Raw genomic sequence first — 16149 nt, 5'->3', positions numbered from 1 at the left:
GTATGTCAACACATACTGAATGTGTGTGCTCAAGTAGTGATGGTTTGACAATATTCTCCAATCAAATGTTGACAGAGCTGGATGTGTCAGCCACAGGGCGTTAGTGTACACTGTTTATGTTCAATTCGCCTGTGTTCATATCATACCTCCCATTCAAATTTTTAAGTGATCTTTCAATGTACAACAATTTTAATAGACCTACGCAAGGGTAATCACTGTGTGTACCACTTTATGGTGGGTAATGGAGGATTCTCTGTGGCTCTGCTTTGTGTTTGATGGTATTATAGAACTACACTTCGAGCACTCGAATGACCTACATGTCTCCAGGAATCTCAAAGTTACCCCGAATCTATCGTTGACCGCAATTGCCTCTCTCATTAACGTATTTTGCTTCTCTGTTCTATCTCTTTTCAACATTAGTAACGTGTTATACCGGTACTGTCCAGGACTCATCGGAAAATAATATGGACTCTTTCTGGTGGATGGTTCTTATTATTAGTAAGTTAACTCGTGACCAGTCGCTCGTTTGTTGTTTTGATCATTCTCGTACCCATTTCCTCTTTTTCGCTGGCTTCTATTACTTGCAAGCTATAGATAACATAATTACAGCACACACTTTCTTTTGGACGGGGTGTTCTACATACTAGCCTTGTAAAACCGCGTTGTCAATTAACGATTTTTGTCTTTATTATTGCTGGCGTGAAGTCGCTTCAATATGTAGAAGGTTTGACAAACCTGTGTCGTGAATAAATATTGGACGTGTGCAGGCCCTTTGTTGCTTCTCGTTTGGGAATTTCTGCTTTGGAGTTACTTTGGCTGTTCCAGTGCAGCCAATACAACTTACATGCGTCTGAAATAATAACAGTTTGGCTGTGTGTAGGTTGGTGGGAGCGTCCATGAGTTGGGTGATTGTGTTGATACACAAAGTTATAGCTGTGCACAATATGTGAATGTTTGGAATTTTTTGGTCTTGGCATTCCGAAAAATTATTGGAAAAGACACATTAAAATAATGAGGTATGAATAGTACGGAACATTTTCTTCATCTTTTTTTTTAAATATAAGATTCCCTCCCGTCATGTAAACGTCAAAAAACTTTGTTTCATCGTACTCATCATTGTGTCATTAATACACCTTTTAGTTTAGCAGTACATTATGTCGTTTTGCCCTGTCATGAACGTTAAAAAGTGGAATTACTTATTTTGTGTATTTATATTGATAGGTTGGATGTCGATGGTTTACCGGTCTATTTCCCTTATGATTACATTTACCCGGAACAGTATGCATACATGTTGGAGCTTAAGAAGGGCCTGGATGCGAAGGTATGCAGTAGTGCTTACGTAGTTTTTAGGAAAATGAATTACGTGTGATCATGTAAAATGTGTGAACAGTGTTGCTGTGATTACTTGTTACCTATTTCAGGGCCATTGCCTGCTGGAAATGCCGTCAGGCACTGGTAAAACAATATCACTATTGTCCTTAATTGTGGCTTACATGGCGAACAACCCATTGGATGTAACAAAATTAATATATTGTTCTCGTACTGTTCCTGAAATTGAGAAAGTTATTGAGGAACTTAAAAAGTTAATTGCATACATCGAGAAACAGACTGAAGAAAAACCTAGGATACTTGGGCTGGTCCTGAGTTCTCGCAAAAATCTTTGCATTCATCCCCAGGTATTCATTTATCAGATTTATATATGCTCCTTCCTTTTTGGAATAAATAACTTAAACTTCACTGTTATTCACAGGTCAGTAAAGAGCGTGATGGCAAAATAGTCGATGGTCGATGTCACAGCTTGACTGCATCGTACATACGGGACCGTCACAGCTATGATGAGTCTGTCCCTGTGTGCAACTTCTATGAAGCCTTCAGTACTTTTGGCAAAGAAGCTCCAATGGTACCTGGTATATATAGCATAGATGATTTGAAGGATTATGGTCGAGACATGGGTTGGTGCCCATATTTCCTTGCACGATATGCGGTAAGCTTCCGGTTTTACTGTTATAAATCACATATAATCCACTAAGTGTCTCCAGTTCTTCTAAGTCTGAAAATAGCTGTCTGTTGCTATATACCTATGTCAATCATTTTGAAGTAATGAATGAAATGTTGACATTTTGGGTGGTAGATGGACAGCTAATTGTTGAAGTTGTAATTCTGGTAAACTGTATCCTTGTTATAAAAGTGCTGGCTGTGATTTGTAAAAATTATATTATTTTCCATTGTCTTCATTGTCAGACCATCTTACATACAAACGTATTCATCCTAAATATCTACCCACTAGTGCTTTTTAAATGGTCCCACTTCTCCCTCCCCACTTATGAGTATAGTTGGGTCAGTAGCTGTGTTACATAATAGTGATATTGGACTGCCTCTGAATTCTTGGTTGTGGTGATAGATCTGTAGCAGAGCCTGTGGTCTAGGTTAGGTTGAAAGGTGATAATTTGATTGATGATTGAGGAAGGCTGAATTTGAAACACAAATATCACCTGTATCGTAGTTTAATGTTTACATCTGTGCCATATGTAAATGCACTTTGTCATATTTAATGCAAGTTTCGTCATAAAAATTAAAACTGCAAAGGAAATTCAGGATAGGGCCATTAAATAATGGCCACATCTCCTACAGTTATTTCGATGCATATTATGTTCCTATGCTGTATATAAAGTATGAAAAATGCAAGAGGGGTTCACAACGAAACTTTTACTTGAGGTACATTTGTTCTGTTAGGTGCTCTTCGGCCTTTTGTCCTAATGTAAGAGATTCCTTCATGAGTCTGAGTGCACATAATCTTTAAATGTCAGGCAATATTATGCTGTGTAGTTTCCACCATATTTGTGCAAATGAACATGCTTCTCATGTCGGGAGATTTGGTAACACTGAATACATAGTGTGTAGTACATAAAATGCTAAATTTTTATAAGAGAGTCCTCACATCTAGAGGAGAAACATGTATTCTATCAGGTTAATATGGAGAGGTTCAATTCTGAATTGTAGATTTCTGTATAAAAATGTAAATTCACAATAAATGGTTTATTCATTGAGCTGTTTGAACAAAGTAAAATTATTAATTTGTGAAAATGAAATGCAAAGTGCTTTTGTAGTTATTTTTTATTTAGAGTGTTGCTATCTGCATATATTTTGTTTCCAAGGACAATTTGTAAGTCAGTAATACAAAAGATATGCAGACAGTAACTGTATATAAAAAAAGTAAAAATGATCTAGTGTGAAGAAATCAGCTGTCACTCCTAGATATTATCTAATTTTGCAACATTGTACAATGTGGTTTATACTAGGGTGCACTTATCCACACCCGCATGCAGCTGAAGGCAACTTCCACCATTTGTGTAGTGTATCATTGTATCTTCCATGTTGTAATCACCTCATAGAAGAGGCACTGAGCAGCAGACACAGCAGATTTAAAAGAAGACTGAAGTACTGGACAATGCGAGAGTTTCATCTACTTTTAAATTTATGTCTACCACTCACTGCCACCTCTATGCGATAAGTAGGCTAGCACTACCATATTCCTTATTGTTATTCTGTCTGTGATTTTCCGTTGTTTGATTTTATCTCCCATGTTGAATTGATACAGCATCTTCTAAGGATTGTTCCTCATTTGCCAGGAGAGACTGCCTCCATTAGGTACTGTAACTCTTGTCATTCAAAAGAAAGAGAAGTGCAACCAGAATAATTAGTTCATTTAGTTGTAAAACAAAGCCCTTGACACAGAACTTCTCTGTAACCCTGACTACGTGCCATAAGTAGAAGTACTGTCCTTGGCAGATTTCTGTCGTGATAGAAATCTGCCAAGGACAGTACTTCTACTTATGGCATGCATCGGTTAGAAAAATGCACCGATGATAAGTGATATCAGTCGAAATCAATTTGCAAAAAGATAAATAAATTATGTTTCCACGACTGGTTGCTACATTCTTTATAATTTTATATTCCACGGTCGCTGCACAGAAAGGGACCCTTATGGAGCCCAACATTCAAAATCATTTGCAGTTTAACTTTTTAAAATTTAGTGTAGTATAGCTACTTTGCTACTATTGTGTTTTACAGTCACTTTTTATATCTGGTACTTCGCTAACCTTGTGGTCTAATTTTGTGCAGCGAGCTTTGGAAAATAATAATAATAATAATAATAACAAAAATAACTGTTGCCTGAGAATTTTATGACTCTTTTCAATGGAATACATATTGTAGGGTGGTGTTTCTTCTTTGTTGAAGGAAGTGCTCTAACGATGTTCTTTTCCTCGTGTCAACTTATCTTTAATATCTGAGTTGCAGATAGGAACAACAAAAAGATTTGCGCACTTAAAGCTTTCAGCCAGTGACCTTTGTTAACAATAGACACACATATGCGTGCACACACACACACACTCATTCAATCGCAACTCACACATGCGACTGCAGTCTCAGGCAACTGAAACCACACTGTTACATTCCATCATGGATTTTCCATTGTTTGATTAACTTTAATATCTTACATGCATGTTCTATCATTTTCTCAACTGGTTCTGTCACTCATTTCCACATCTCATTTTCAATAAATTTAAAGGCCTTAACAGTACACTATCAGACCTTTCTAAGAATATGTTGTACAAGATCTCTTTCCTACTTGCACTGTAACTGAACAATGCACACGAGCGTAAAGTGAAATACACCTGTACTTCTGCCTGTAGCTGAGCCCATAATTTTCTTTGTCAAATGCTAGATATTGGGATACACAGGGTAAAATACAAAACAGTGCTGCTTAAGCACACTTAGAATTGTGAAAAGTGATGATAAAAGTTTTATTATTTTATTTTTAGAAATCACAAATTCAGATTAGCCTACATAATAGCTGAAGGGAAGGAAAAACTCACCAAACAGTTACGCTGTTGATTTGGTCGATACTAGTATAGAATATATGTACATCTACACAGCTAGTGCCCCAGTACACTAAATTGTACAAGCACTGCAAGACTCTGAATGTCAACAGTTACGCTGTTGATTTGGTCGATACTAGTATAGAATATATGTACATCTACACAGCTAGTGCCCCAGTAGACTAAATTGTACGAGCACTGCAAGACTCTGAATGTCAAACATCAAAAGTTTATCATATCTGTTAACATATGCACAATGAACAATGTCTGGCAGAGATGTCGTACAGTGAGGAGAGTGACAAACGCTACCAAATACTAGGCTTCAGGTCTTATCTATAATGCAGTGGAGCATGTGTATAGCTGAATGGAAGGCAAGTACAAAGACTCAACACCCTACTAAACTCTATACTGTGTAGCATCACATGCCACAAGTAGAAGTACTGTCCTTGGCCGATTTCTATCATCATAGAAATCTGCCAAGGGCAGTACTTCTACTTATGGCATGTATCGGTTAGAAAAATGCTCCAATGATGACTGATATCGGTCGAAATTGATTTGCAACAAGATAAATAAATTATGTTTCCGTGACTGGTTGCTACATTCTTTATAATTTTGCAGCTGATTTACTTCAATAAAACGTAGATTCTGTCGCATTACAGTGTGGAATAATGTTCGCAAAAGTACAGTTTATGAGAAATGTTCTTGGACAAAAGTGCCAAACACAAATTAATCTCTCCCCCCCTCCCCTCATCCTCCCCCCTCCCATCATCCTCCCCCCCTCCCCTCATCCTCCCCCCCTCCCCTTATCCTCCCCCTCTCCTCCCTCCCTCCCTCCCTCCCTCCCTCCCTCCCTCCCTCCCTCCCTGGCAGATGAAGTTGAGCTTCATCTGCATTCACATTGTGTTTCAGTGCTGAATAGGAACATGTACGAGAACTGGACATAGTAGCTCAGCTACGAACCTTCCTTACTATTCAGAGCACACAGACACACTTTAACACGCACACACAGAGTTACATTCCTGGCGAAGTGTACAGTAGATGGTTATCTTCGCTCATTTCATTCCACCCAGATATTTATAGCATTACATACCTGCATCATTCCGTTATTCTTCTTATATAATATCTTGCTCCTCATTAATAATTCAATTCATAGTGTCTTTTATTTGTAGGCTTTCAGTATTTTTCCCCTTTCTGTAGCGTTGAACCATTAATGTATTAGGATATCTCCTTACTATAACAGTTTGTGAAACATGAAAACCATTCAATCCAGCTGGAGGTATTTATACCCTTTCTAATAGCCCATCTCTTGATTGCAGAGCTAACAACACATTTTTTATCGCTATAGAAGATATAAATCTCCATTATAAGTGCACAATTTTCTTGAGCAGGTCTTATTGTCAGCCTTGTCAAATGTTTCATTCCTCTCTTTATGCTAGCAATAAATACATAAATTTTATTATATAGTAGAGATAAACCACTAACAGATTCTATTTTAGTCATAAAATATTTGCCCTTAGATTCTTCTTTATAATTACTGCTCACTGTAGAATTTTGTGGTAAATTCGTATCTTGATTTATACCTGCCTCCGTAGCCAAGGTTGAAAATGCAGATTAGTGTGATAGAATTCTTCTTGGAAGGGCAAATTTAAATTCTTTCAGTGGGAAATACCTCATCCCACCCATTCTTGGCCACATAGATGGTGGCGTGAACTGACTCAATGATGTTTTGGGAGTGAAGCCGGCCATCATTCTCTACCATCACATAATTTTTCAGCTGGGCACCTGCTAGGCACCTGCAGATCAGCTGTCAGAGACTGACGTCGATTGCCCTCAGCACACAGTTTATTAGTGGGCTGTCTGTGTTGTGTGCATGCACCATGATCATAATTTTATTGCGAGACCGAACATACTCCTAGCAGGCAGTACTCTCAGTGAGGGAAATGTGAAATTCAGGTGTCCACTGGGTTTTTGATTGCCATGGATCTTGACGTTCCCTGTTATCTTCGCTGTGAGCAAATCAATGAAATAATCGGGTTCCATCACACTTTCATAGTGTGGTCCCATGGTGAGGACAAAGTAATGGATTTTTCTGCCATCAAACTCCATTCATAAGAAGATCCAGTTTACCATGGTAACATCAAAAGAAGATTTTCTGCCAATCTTGGATTATCTGGTTATGTGGAAGAACGATGGCTCTTTGCGTCATTCATTTTAGTGCAAGCTCACTAACGTGGATTTAAATTTGCATATTCACACCATGAGTGTGCTTAAGACTTGCACCAAGGGCACACATAGTTTCTAATTAAAAGTTTGTCTATGGAGCTTGTCTGTCTTAGATCAGTGCTTAAGGAAAATGTGTGCTTGACATAGCAAATCAATAAAGTATTATCAGTTAAAGCAAAAAAATATCAGCACTGGACAAGTAGTACAGTAAGTTGGCAAAATCAGCAACTTTTCTTTCGCTAGTTGACAACATATCATTCAAAGTAGGCAGGATACTCTAGAAATTTCAAGGTTAAGTGTTTTTCTGTCCACTTAAGATTGCAGATCTTCTTGGAACAATAAAATATGATTTATTATTGAGGAAGGCAGGAGTATGCCATGCCAATGTGGTATGGCTTATATACACATGTCCTGGAAGAACGTTGCACAGAACAGCAACGCTGCACTCACCTTTCGCTACTTAGGAAGTCTGAAGTCTGTCATAGCAGAACATGTATATCCACCAAGCATGCAATGAAATATGGTGAAACAAGTTTAACTACTGCCAATTTATTTTGGGATTACATTATTAAAGAATCTGTGGAGATAAGCATTGTGGAAACCCATATTAACAAGGACAGTAAGCTAACAATTTATGGAAACCCATAGTTTCATGATTTTCTCTTAGAAAAGATAAGAGTATGCCAAGGGCCACAGTGAGTGACAACACACCAGATATCCTGTTTCACATTTCCACCATTGAGGGTACTGCTTGCTGGCAGTGTGGTCAGTGTCGCAATTATGATCACGATGCATCCATGTATCGTTTAAAATGCTCAAATAAATTATTCTGTTGGGTAGCTGATGATATTCTTCGATAGCTCCCTTCAACATGTCCAGCAAGTACTGAGATGAAGTATCCTGTGTGGTAGAAAACTGTGATCAGTTCCGTACCTGAAACATCATCGAGTATTCAGTTGTTGGGAAGATTTCAAGATTCACAAGAAGCCTACTGCTGGCATCACATGGGAAAATAAGTTAAATATTGGTGTTGCTCCATGCAGCAGCTACGGATGGGTCGAAACAGGGGGATTCCGTTGGTTGCTCTGTTGTTTTTCCGGATCGTGTCCTCAAGGTTCGACTGCCTCAAACGTTTACTGTCTTTGATGCAGAATTGTCTGCAATCTTGCGGGCTCTGGAGCAGATGAGACATTCTTCCTGTCCTAAATTCCTTGTCTGTTCTGATTCACTAAGTGCCCTTCACTCATTGTAATGTTTGTATCCAGCAGATCAAATAGTCCGGACCATCCAGGATGCCCTCCTCCAACTACAACGACTGTGGAAGGTGGTGGCTTTCTACTGGGCTCCGGGTCACGACGGCATTACTGGGAATGAAAGGGCAGATCTCGCAGCCAAGGAGGCGTGTCTCGATCCACAAGTATTTCAGTGTACTATCCCCCTGCACGCACTCGCCTCGCTGTTGAGCTCAAGAGTCGTGTTGGTGGGAGGATGATTGGCTGGAAATGACTGACAATAAGCTCCGTTTAGTCAAGCCCACAACGCGTGTGTGGTGTACTTCCTTCCAGCCCCGTCGACGGGACGAGGTTCTCCTCACTTGGCTTCAGATAGGCCACAGTCCTATGACGCAAGGCTTCCTGCTCTGGCGAGAGGACCCTCCAATGTGTGGTGCTTGTAGCGTCCAGGTCACTGTGCGCCACGTTTTATTGGATAGCGTTTTATTTTCAGCCCAGCGGGCTGCGGCTGACTTGCCAGCAGACCTACCGTCTCTTTTAGGAAACACTCGAACGAATGTGGTTAAAGTTTTAAAGTTCTGTGCCTTGTCAAATGTTTTTACAAAGTTTTTAGGGAGAGGGTCTTAATTTGCTCACTGTGTGACAAGCTCGCCCATATTTTATGTAAGTGGCCAGCCAATGACAATTTCCTGTGGCGTTCTTGCTGCTATATTTTTGCTTTCCTTATGTTTTACTTTCTTATGTAGCATTTTCCTTCTTTTCCTGCTTTCTTTGCATGTGTGCTTCGATTTTGCTAAGTCTGTCCACATTCCTTCCTTTTAATGTGTGTCAGGGTGCTGATGACCTCGACATTGAGTGCCCATAAGCCCCAACACACACACACACACACACACACACACACAGTGCCACAGTGCAGCAGATGGGGCAGAAATTGGCAGAAGCATAATGAAATCAGCTATTATTTTGTTATCTGTATCACGTCTTTGTCTCTTTTTTTTTTTTTTTTTTTTCAAATACTAAATGTAGAAAGGTTCTGTTAAGTAAGCTCGAGGCTAAAATGTGTTTACACTCACTATATTGTTCCTGTTTTTTGTGCTTGCTTGCTATGAACTCTTTACCTATTTTAATTTAATTACTGTAATGGTTTTGTAGTTTATGATTTGTCAGTCAGTTTTGTAAAGTTGTGATCTTTGCACACCTAATCGTTTCTGTTTTTATAATTTGTTTCAGATTACACATGCCAACATTGTTGTTTACAGTTACCACTATCTCCTAGATCCTAAAATTGCTGAAGTTGTGTCCAAGGAACTTAGCAAGTCATCTGTTGTAGTGTTTGATGAAGCACACAACATTGGTAAGATAACTTTGAATCCCTTTTCTGGGGCAAAATGGCCTCAGATTTTTGCATAGCTTTTGAAACAGTAACAATTTTCAGTACTTTTGCCAGTGCACACATTTTAGCCACCATAAGAACAAATGACCGTAATGTCTCATAGTACCTACTGAATCATTGACTTTGTATACCATTGTTCGTTTAAGAGAAAATCTGAGTGATTTCACAGAAGATATTACATTAGGGCTGTTGAGTAGGAAATTCATCTCTCATCTCAAGGAAAAATAAGTGTCAAAATTCAGCAGTGAGGACTCAGTGGTGGTGGGAAGCTGCATAGTTTAAGAATAATTGGGTGCACCAGGGGCCCTCTTCACTCAGCTCTAATCAGTATGCTGGTCAGTCTCCCAGGGTTAGTAGTGGCATATTGTCAGTAGCAACAGCATGCTAAAGCGATTTATGAAGCAGTGACTTTTCTCTGGTTTAGTCTGATAAAGACCACACTTCATTATCAGCCCTCCCCTCTGTTTGCTAGGTATAATGCAGAGTTGGACAAAATTTCATTAAGATGTTACATTTCTCTTACTTTTTCCAGCTCTTGGGTAGGCTGCCACCAATCGTTTTGGCTGTGTTCTTTTTCTGTGATGTAGCATAGTAATTAGCATTCCAACATTCAGTCTCAGTGTGTGCTTAGAGTATTCGTAGGATACTGCTGGCATGGAATACTATCACTGTTGGGATGATTGGTTTTGAAGGGTACTGGATATCATTTCCTGTCCATTCTGTTCTTGTTTCATAGTCACTCCCAGAAATGCTGAGATGTTTCATAAAGATTGCACTACTTTATAGTATTCAAATGTGCTCATTTTCATATTCATTACTGCCTGTATTTTGCATAATATGTATGTTGGCAGGGGTCCAATGGCTCCTTAGCATCCCACATCTCAATCTCCGTAATAACCTATTTTGTGTATCTTCAATGGTCAGATTTATGTTGGTCATACTCCCTTCCATCCACTGCGTCAGTTTAAATCATTCTTATCCTTCTGTTTGTCAGTCTATATTTAAATACAGTTTTGGATATTCTTTACTGTCCCACCCCCATTAAGTGGCCAAACCAAAAAAGTTTTTTGCATTGTTTGTCATCCCTTACGGTATCTTTCTTGTGTGTTATTTCCCTTACGTCTTCATTTTGTTCTATGTTCCAAACAGGAGCTCCTTGATGCTCGTCTTTGAAAGTCCATTTCTACAGCTTCAGTCTTCTTGTGGTTCTTCCCCATAACTGACCAGTTGTAACCTCCCCCTAGTTTCGCACTGAACTTTATTATTCGCATACGCTGAAGATGAAGTTATATTTAATTAATTTAGCATAATAAGTAATAGCTCCTTTGCATCAAACTCATTCTTGTGTCCTTCTGTTATTGTGAAATCTAAGGAAAACTGCTAAATGATAACATGTCCTTTCTCAAATACTGAATTTTATTAATTAAAACACCCTTTTGTAAACCAACATTTATAAACACTCAACAGAAATCAAATACTAATTGGCTCAATAATGGCTTTATATATATTAAAATTCATTTTTAATCCAAATTTTGTGGACCATAAGAGCAAGTTCTATTTTGATATTGCTGTCCTTCCTGAGTTCAGTCTGCTTCCCAAGTCATCCTCAAGTGCTCCATCTTTATTAACTATACTCTTAAGGTATTTATAACTTTTGCAGTTAATGATGTTTACATTATCTGATATTTCAAGATCAACTGATTGTGTTCTCATGTTGAAGTATTCTATCTTCTGTTCAACTTCAGTCCTCATTTGCAGTACTCTTATATTAATTTTCTCACCACGTAGGAGATATCTTCTTCAGTTTCAACAACCAGCTGCTCATCTCGGAATAAAAGGATATACAAACAATGATCTCATTGCTGAATTCACATTCTACAGCATTTATTTTCCTAGTTCTGCAAGGTGATTTGTAGATATGTTTTGAACAATGTTGGGAGGTAAATAAAAGCCTTGTTTCAATCCTTTAACTGGAACATATTGAATAGGAGAACAAACACTTATAGAGTGTATTATGTTGGGCTAGTAACACATGACTTGGAAAACAGTAAAACCCTACAAAAAAATCTCAGCACTAAGACTCAAACTTCAGTTATTTGTATGACTTCGTGTTGGCGGACTGTGTATATCTGGTTGCTAGCGCAGATTTAATCTGTAGAATTTGGCAACTGTTGTGCAGCTTTTTTTTTTTTTTTTACAAAAACAATGCTGTTCAACCACAAGGTCTTGTGTGCCATGGCGATATTTGTATAACCTTGTTTCCAGTACCAATTATAGTGACAAATTAGCTTTCGGCTCCCCCCCCCCCCCCCCACACACACACACAATTCTAACACTCTTTAGGTTCCTCCCAAGCTAACCTCCCCTGGATGCTTTTAGACCTGTTTGGTGACTTCTGTTTCCTTTTAAACTGATGTTGGTTATTGCCTAGTTTTCTTTGTATATAAAATAGTGATAACTTGGTTTTAGATAAAATAGTAAAAACATGGGAAAGCACATTAAACAACAGAGTCACAAAGTGTATAAGCATGGGCCAAGGAAAGAAAAAATTTGAAGTGAAATGCTTAGCCTTTGCAGATGATATGGCATTGATAACTGAAAACTGAACAGACACAACAGTTATGCTTGATCTGTTACACGAGATTGCTGAAAAGACTGGGCTAAAAATATCCTATGAAAAAACCGAGTATATAGAACAAAAACATAATACAGAAAAGTTTATGAAAACAAAGTGTGGAAAAATTAAAAGTGTTGATAGATTCAAATACCTTGGGGAGTGGATCCAACCAAGCCAATGGACTGGATAATGCAAGAAATAAAGAAAGAATAAAAAAGTTAGTATTTGCTTATAAATTAACGCAAAACTACTACAATAAGAAAGCAATATCCATAAAAGCAAAGATTAGACATTATAATTCAGTTATTATGACACAAGCAACATATGGATCAGAGTGCCTAACGCTGAATAAGAAAGGCGAATTAAGAGAACTAGAAAAAAGAGAGAGAAAAATATCTAAGAAAAATTCTAGGTCCTGAGAAAAACAAGGAAAACAGGTGGATTAAAAGGAGAAATGAAGACTTATACAAAAATACAGAAAAGATCACAGATACAATGAGGAAGAGACGGCTAAAATTTTATGGACATTTAAAAAGAATGGAAGAAACACGGATTATAAAGAAAATTTTTAATTACATTAGTAAGCTGAAAAAAAAAAACTGTAGGATGGATAGAAGCAGTCAAGAAAGATGCCAACAAAATAGGTGTTACAGAAGAAATAATAAGTGACAGGAATCACTTCAGGCTACTGATAGAAAAAGCAAACTATGAAGAAGATCAGCCGAAACCTCGACCCAAGAGAGTGTGAACAGATGAGTAGAGACGAGCAGTTGGTGAGAAAATGTAGTAGTACTGGGAAGAATGGAAGAAAAAGAAACACCATAAGTCTTAAGTTGTATGCACTCCATAGCAGGCCAAATTCATAAATAATAATAAAAAAAGTGATGAATGTTTTGTGGCTGCTAACTATTCCATGAATAATTACAGTACACACTTTACCTAAAATCCTGGTTTATGTCCCTTTTAGAAATGGAAAAAATTATTTTGATACTAAATTCATTGCTGCTTATGTATGTCTATAAAGCACTGAAGAGTACTGCACTATTTCTATTATTCCAATATTTATTTTGTGTACTTTTAAAAGTAATAAAGTAGTGTTTGAAATTTCAGTGTGTCCATACACTGTACATTTGGCAATGATGTGTGTTCATTAATAACATTAAATTAAATATTGCAAAAATAAAATACAATGTAAATAAACTGCACAGTAAAATGAGGGGGCAGTGCTAGTTGTCATGTTGTTCCATTTTCAGATAATGTTTGTATTGACTCAATGAGTGTGAAGATAACAAGGAGAATTGTAGACAGGAGTACTGCCAACATCCAGCTGCTGGAACGTACTATTGCTGAGTAAGATCAACATTCTTATTACTTGATGCAGAACTTTTCAAGCAGAAATAAATTTAAACCAGTTCTGCGACTGATTATGAGACTCGAGCCAGGCGCAGATGTAGGCATGGTAACATCTGGATTTTAATAATTTAAGTTGTATTTAGCAAATACTGTAACAAAATCAGCTGTGAAATAAAGTATTCCTATTTCTTATAAATGAGGAGTCATATTGATGTACGTTACTGTTTTCCAGAATGAAGGAAGATGATGCTCAAAAACTGAAGGAAGAGTACCAGAGATTGGTTGAAGGATTGCGGGATGCTAATCTTGCCCGTGAGACGGATATTGTCCTTGCTAATCCTGTTTTACCAGATGAAGTTCTCCATGGTGAGATATTGAGAATATGAAAATTAGAATGTCATGAGTTGAAATGTACTGTTAGTTTTGTGCAGTTGTCTGGTAGAAACAACTCTAAATATTGCAACTGTGTAATCTTTGTCTGCAGACATTCTATGTAGGACAGAACAGCATTGCACAAATTGACTTTAGCGCAGCAGCAGCAGCAGCAGCGTAGACAGGTGTTATGAACATCAGTCAGTAGAGAATGGCATAAATAGAATTATGTTAGTTACATAGTACAAAAAAGTTTAGGTCTTTTATGAGATTTTGATGATTCTCTTGGAGCTATCGAAACTGCATAATAACCAGAACTTGTTGTGGTATTCCAAAAGTGAGAAAAATGAGTAATACAGAGTGATCGAAAAAGTCATGACATTAAGACATGTTTGTTGCTGGCAGACATATTGTTTACTCAATAGGTGTATGGTTTCATTGCTAAACAGTGTTTGCAAATCATTTATTTGAATATGCTGTAGTTGTTTTTTGTCATATTACTTAGAAGAATAATACTGGTTTATTTGGAAATGCGATTCCGTTGGAGACTGGAAAATATAGAGGATCTCTACTGGTTTAACTGAGTTAACTTGAAAAAATTGAAACTGTGTTGTTGCAGAATTCACTTAACTTTTTGAGAGGATCAGTGTTGTCATTGATTGTGTGTAAAAGTGTGCAGAAAGCCATGCTCAAGTTTTTCCTATATGATCATGTATTCAAGTTACTTAATTTTGTCCTATCATTGCAGCTCAATGAACAGTCAGAACAGAAAATTTTGCTCATCCAGAAGCTCATGTTCATTATAATACATAAACAGTCCTGACACTATAAAAATGGGAGTTTTAAATAGCCCAGTTTTGAATTTTGGTTGATGCCATTTCTCACACATCCAGTGAAATTAAACATCACCAGAATCATTCGTTTGGCGGAAAATTTCTGCTGAGCATTATTTTTTTCTGTGAAAGTATTGCTTATCAAACCGTGTGACCTAGTAGTAAATAATTTTGAATTGAAGACTTTGTATTGTTAGATGGACACACTGATGAGCCAAAACATTATGACTGCGTGTGTAATAGTTTGTTAGTTCACCTTTGGTACACAGTGTGTGGCATGAATTCAACAAGTCTTTCATATGTTTCCAGATCTATGTGGTACCAGACATTTACACACAAGTCATTCTATTCCTGTAAATTACAAGCCTGTGGTGTGTGGACATGATGAGTACTCTCCCACATATGTTCTCTTGGGTTCAGACCCTGTGGCAAGGACAGTTATCATGCTGGAACATACAAACATTGTTGGGGAAGACATCAGGCATGACTGGATGCAGGTGGTCCACAATAATGCTCACTTAGTCCACAGCTGTCCTTATGCTTTTGATTACTACGTTACAACAACAGGTCCCATAGAACAACAGGCGAATGTGCCTCCTAGCACAATACTGCATCCATAAGTCTGCATCCATGGAGTGGTGCATGTTTTGAATAACAGTTTGTCCAGATAATGGTGTATCTGTATACTACATATGACTTAGTGTAACAAAAATAGTCATTCATCTTATTGAGCAATACATTTCCAGTCTCGACAGTCCCATACTCACTACAAGTGGAACTGTTGATGGGAATATAGAGATGTTTTTACCTGCAGAACCTCATGTTCAATAATGGATGCTGAACTGTGTGCTTCGAAACACTTGTGCCTGCCCTAGCGTAGCACTCTGTTAGCTGATAAGCTACAGATCTCTGTCTGTTCTGCTTTACACAGTGGAAAGCCTCTGATGTCCACATTCTGTCGTGAGGTGTGAACGTCCAGCATCTTGTTGCCTAATTGTGTCTTCAACCAGTCTCCATAGATGATCACAGCAGAAACATGTAAACAGTAGACCAGCTTCGCTGATTTTTCACATGCTCATTCTCATATATCAGGCCAAAACAGTCTGCCCTTTCTCAAAATTACTTGTTAGAGACTTTCCCCATTTGCGACCTGTAGCGTCATTAGAATGATATAACATTTCTCTCTGCTCTGCTTATATACAGTACTTTCCTTACCACATCATGTGCCCACAGTGCCATGGGTGAC

The 16149-nt window shown here is 37.9% G+C and overlaps 1 protein-coding gene across 1 annotated transcript in view; it reads left to right on the top strand.

The window, feature by feature from the left end:
* Positions 1-860: 860 nt before the first annotated feature.
* The window catches only part of LOC126236161 (general transcription and DNA repair factor IIH helicase subunit XPD), a 37827-nt gene continuing 22538 nt past the window's right edge, over positions 861-16149 (top strand). The window contains exons 1-7 of the mRNA XM_049945247.1: positions 861-1016; positions 1222-1321; positions 1422-1676; positions 1751-1984; positions 9566-9689; positions 13599-13695; positions 13931-14064. Coding sequence (XP_049801204.1) covers positions 1012-1016; positions 1222-1321; positions 1422-1676; positions 1751-1984; positions 9566-9689; positions 13599-13695; positions 13931-14064 — 949 coding nt within the window. The 5' untranslated portion in view covers positions 861-1011. The remainder of the gene's footprint in view (positions 1017-1221; positions 1322-1421; positions 1677-1750; positions 1985-9565; positions 9690-13598; positions 13696-13930; positions 14065-16149) is intronic.

Source organism: Schistocerca nitens, chromosome 2, assembly GCF_023898315.1.
Source record: "Schistocerca nitens isolate TAMUIC-IGC-003100 chromosome 2, iqSchNite1.1, whole genome shotgun sequence".
NCBI lineage: Eukaryota > Metazoa > Arthropoda > Insecta > Orthoptera > Acrididae > Schistocerca > Schistocerca nitens.
The sequence above is the reverse complement of the archived record's forward strand: the minus strand, read 5'-3'. Positions and strand labels throughout refer to the sequence as shown.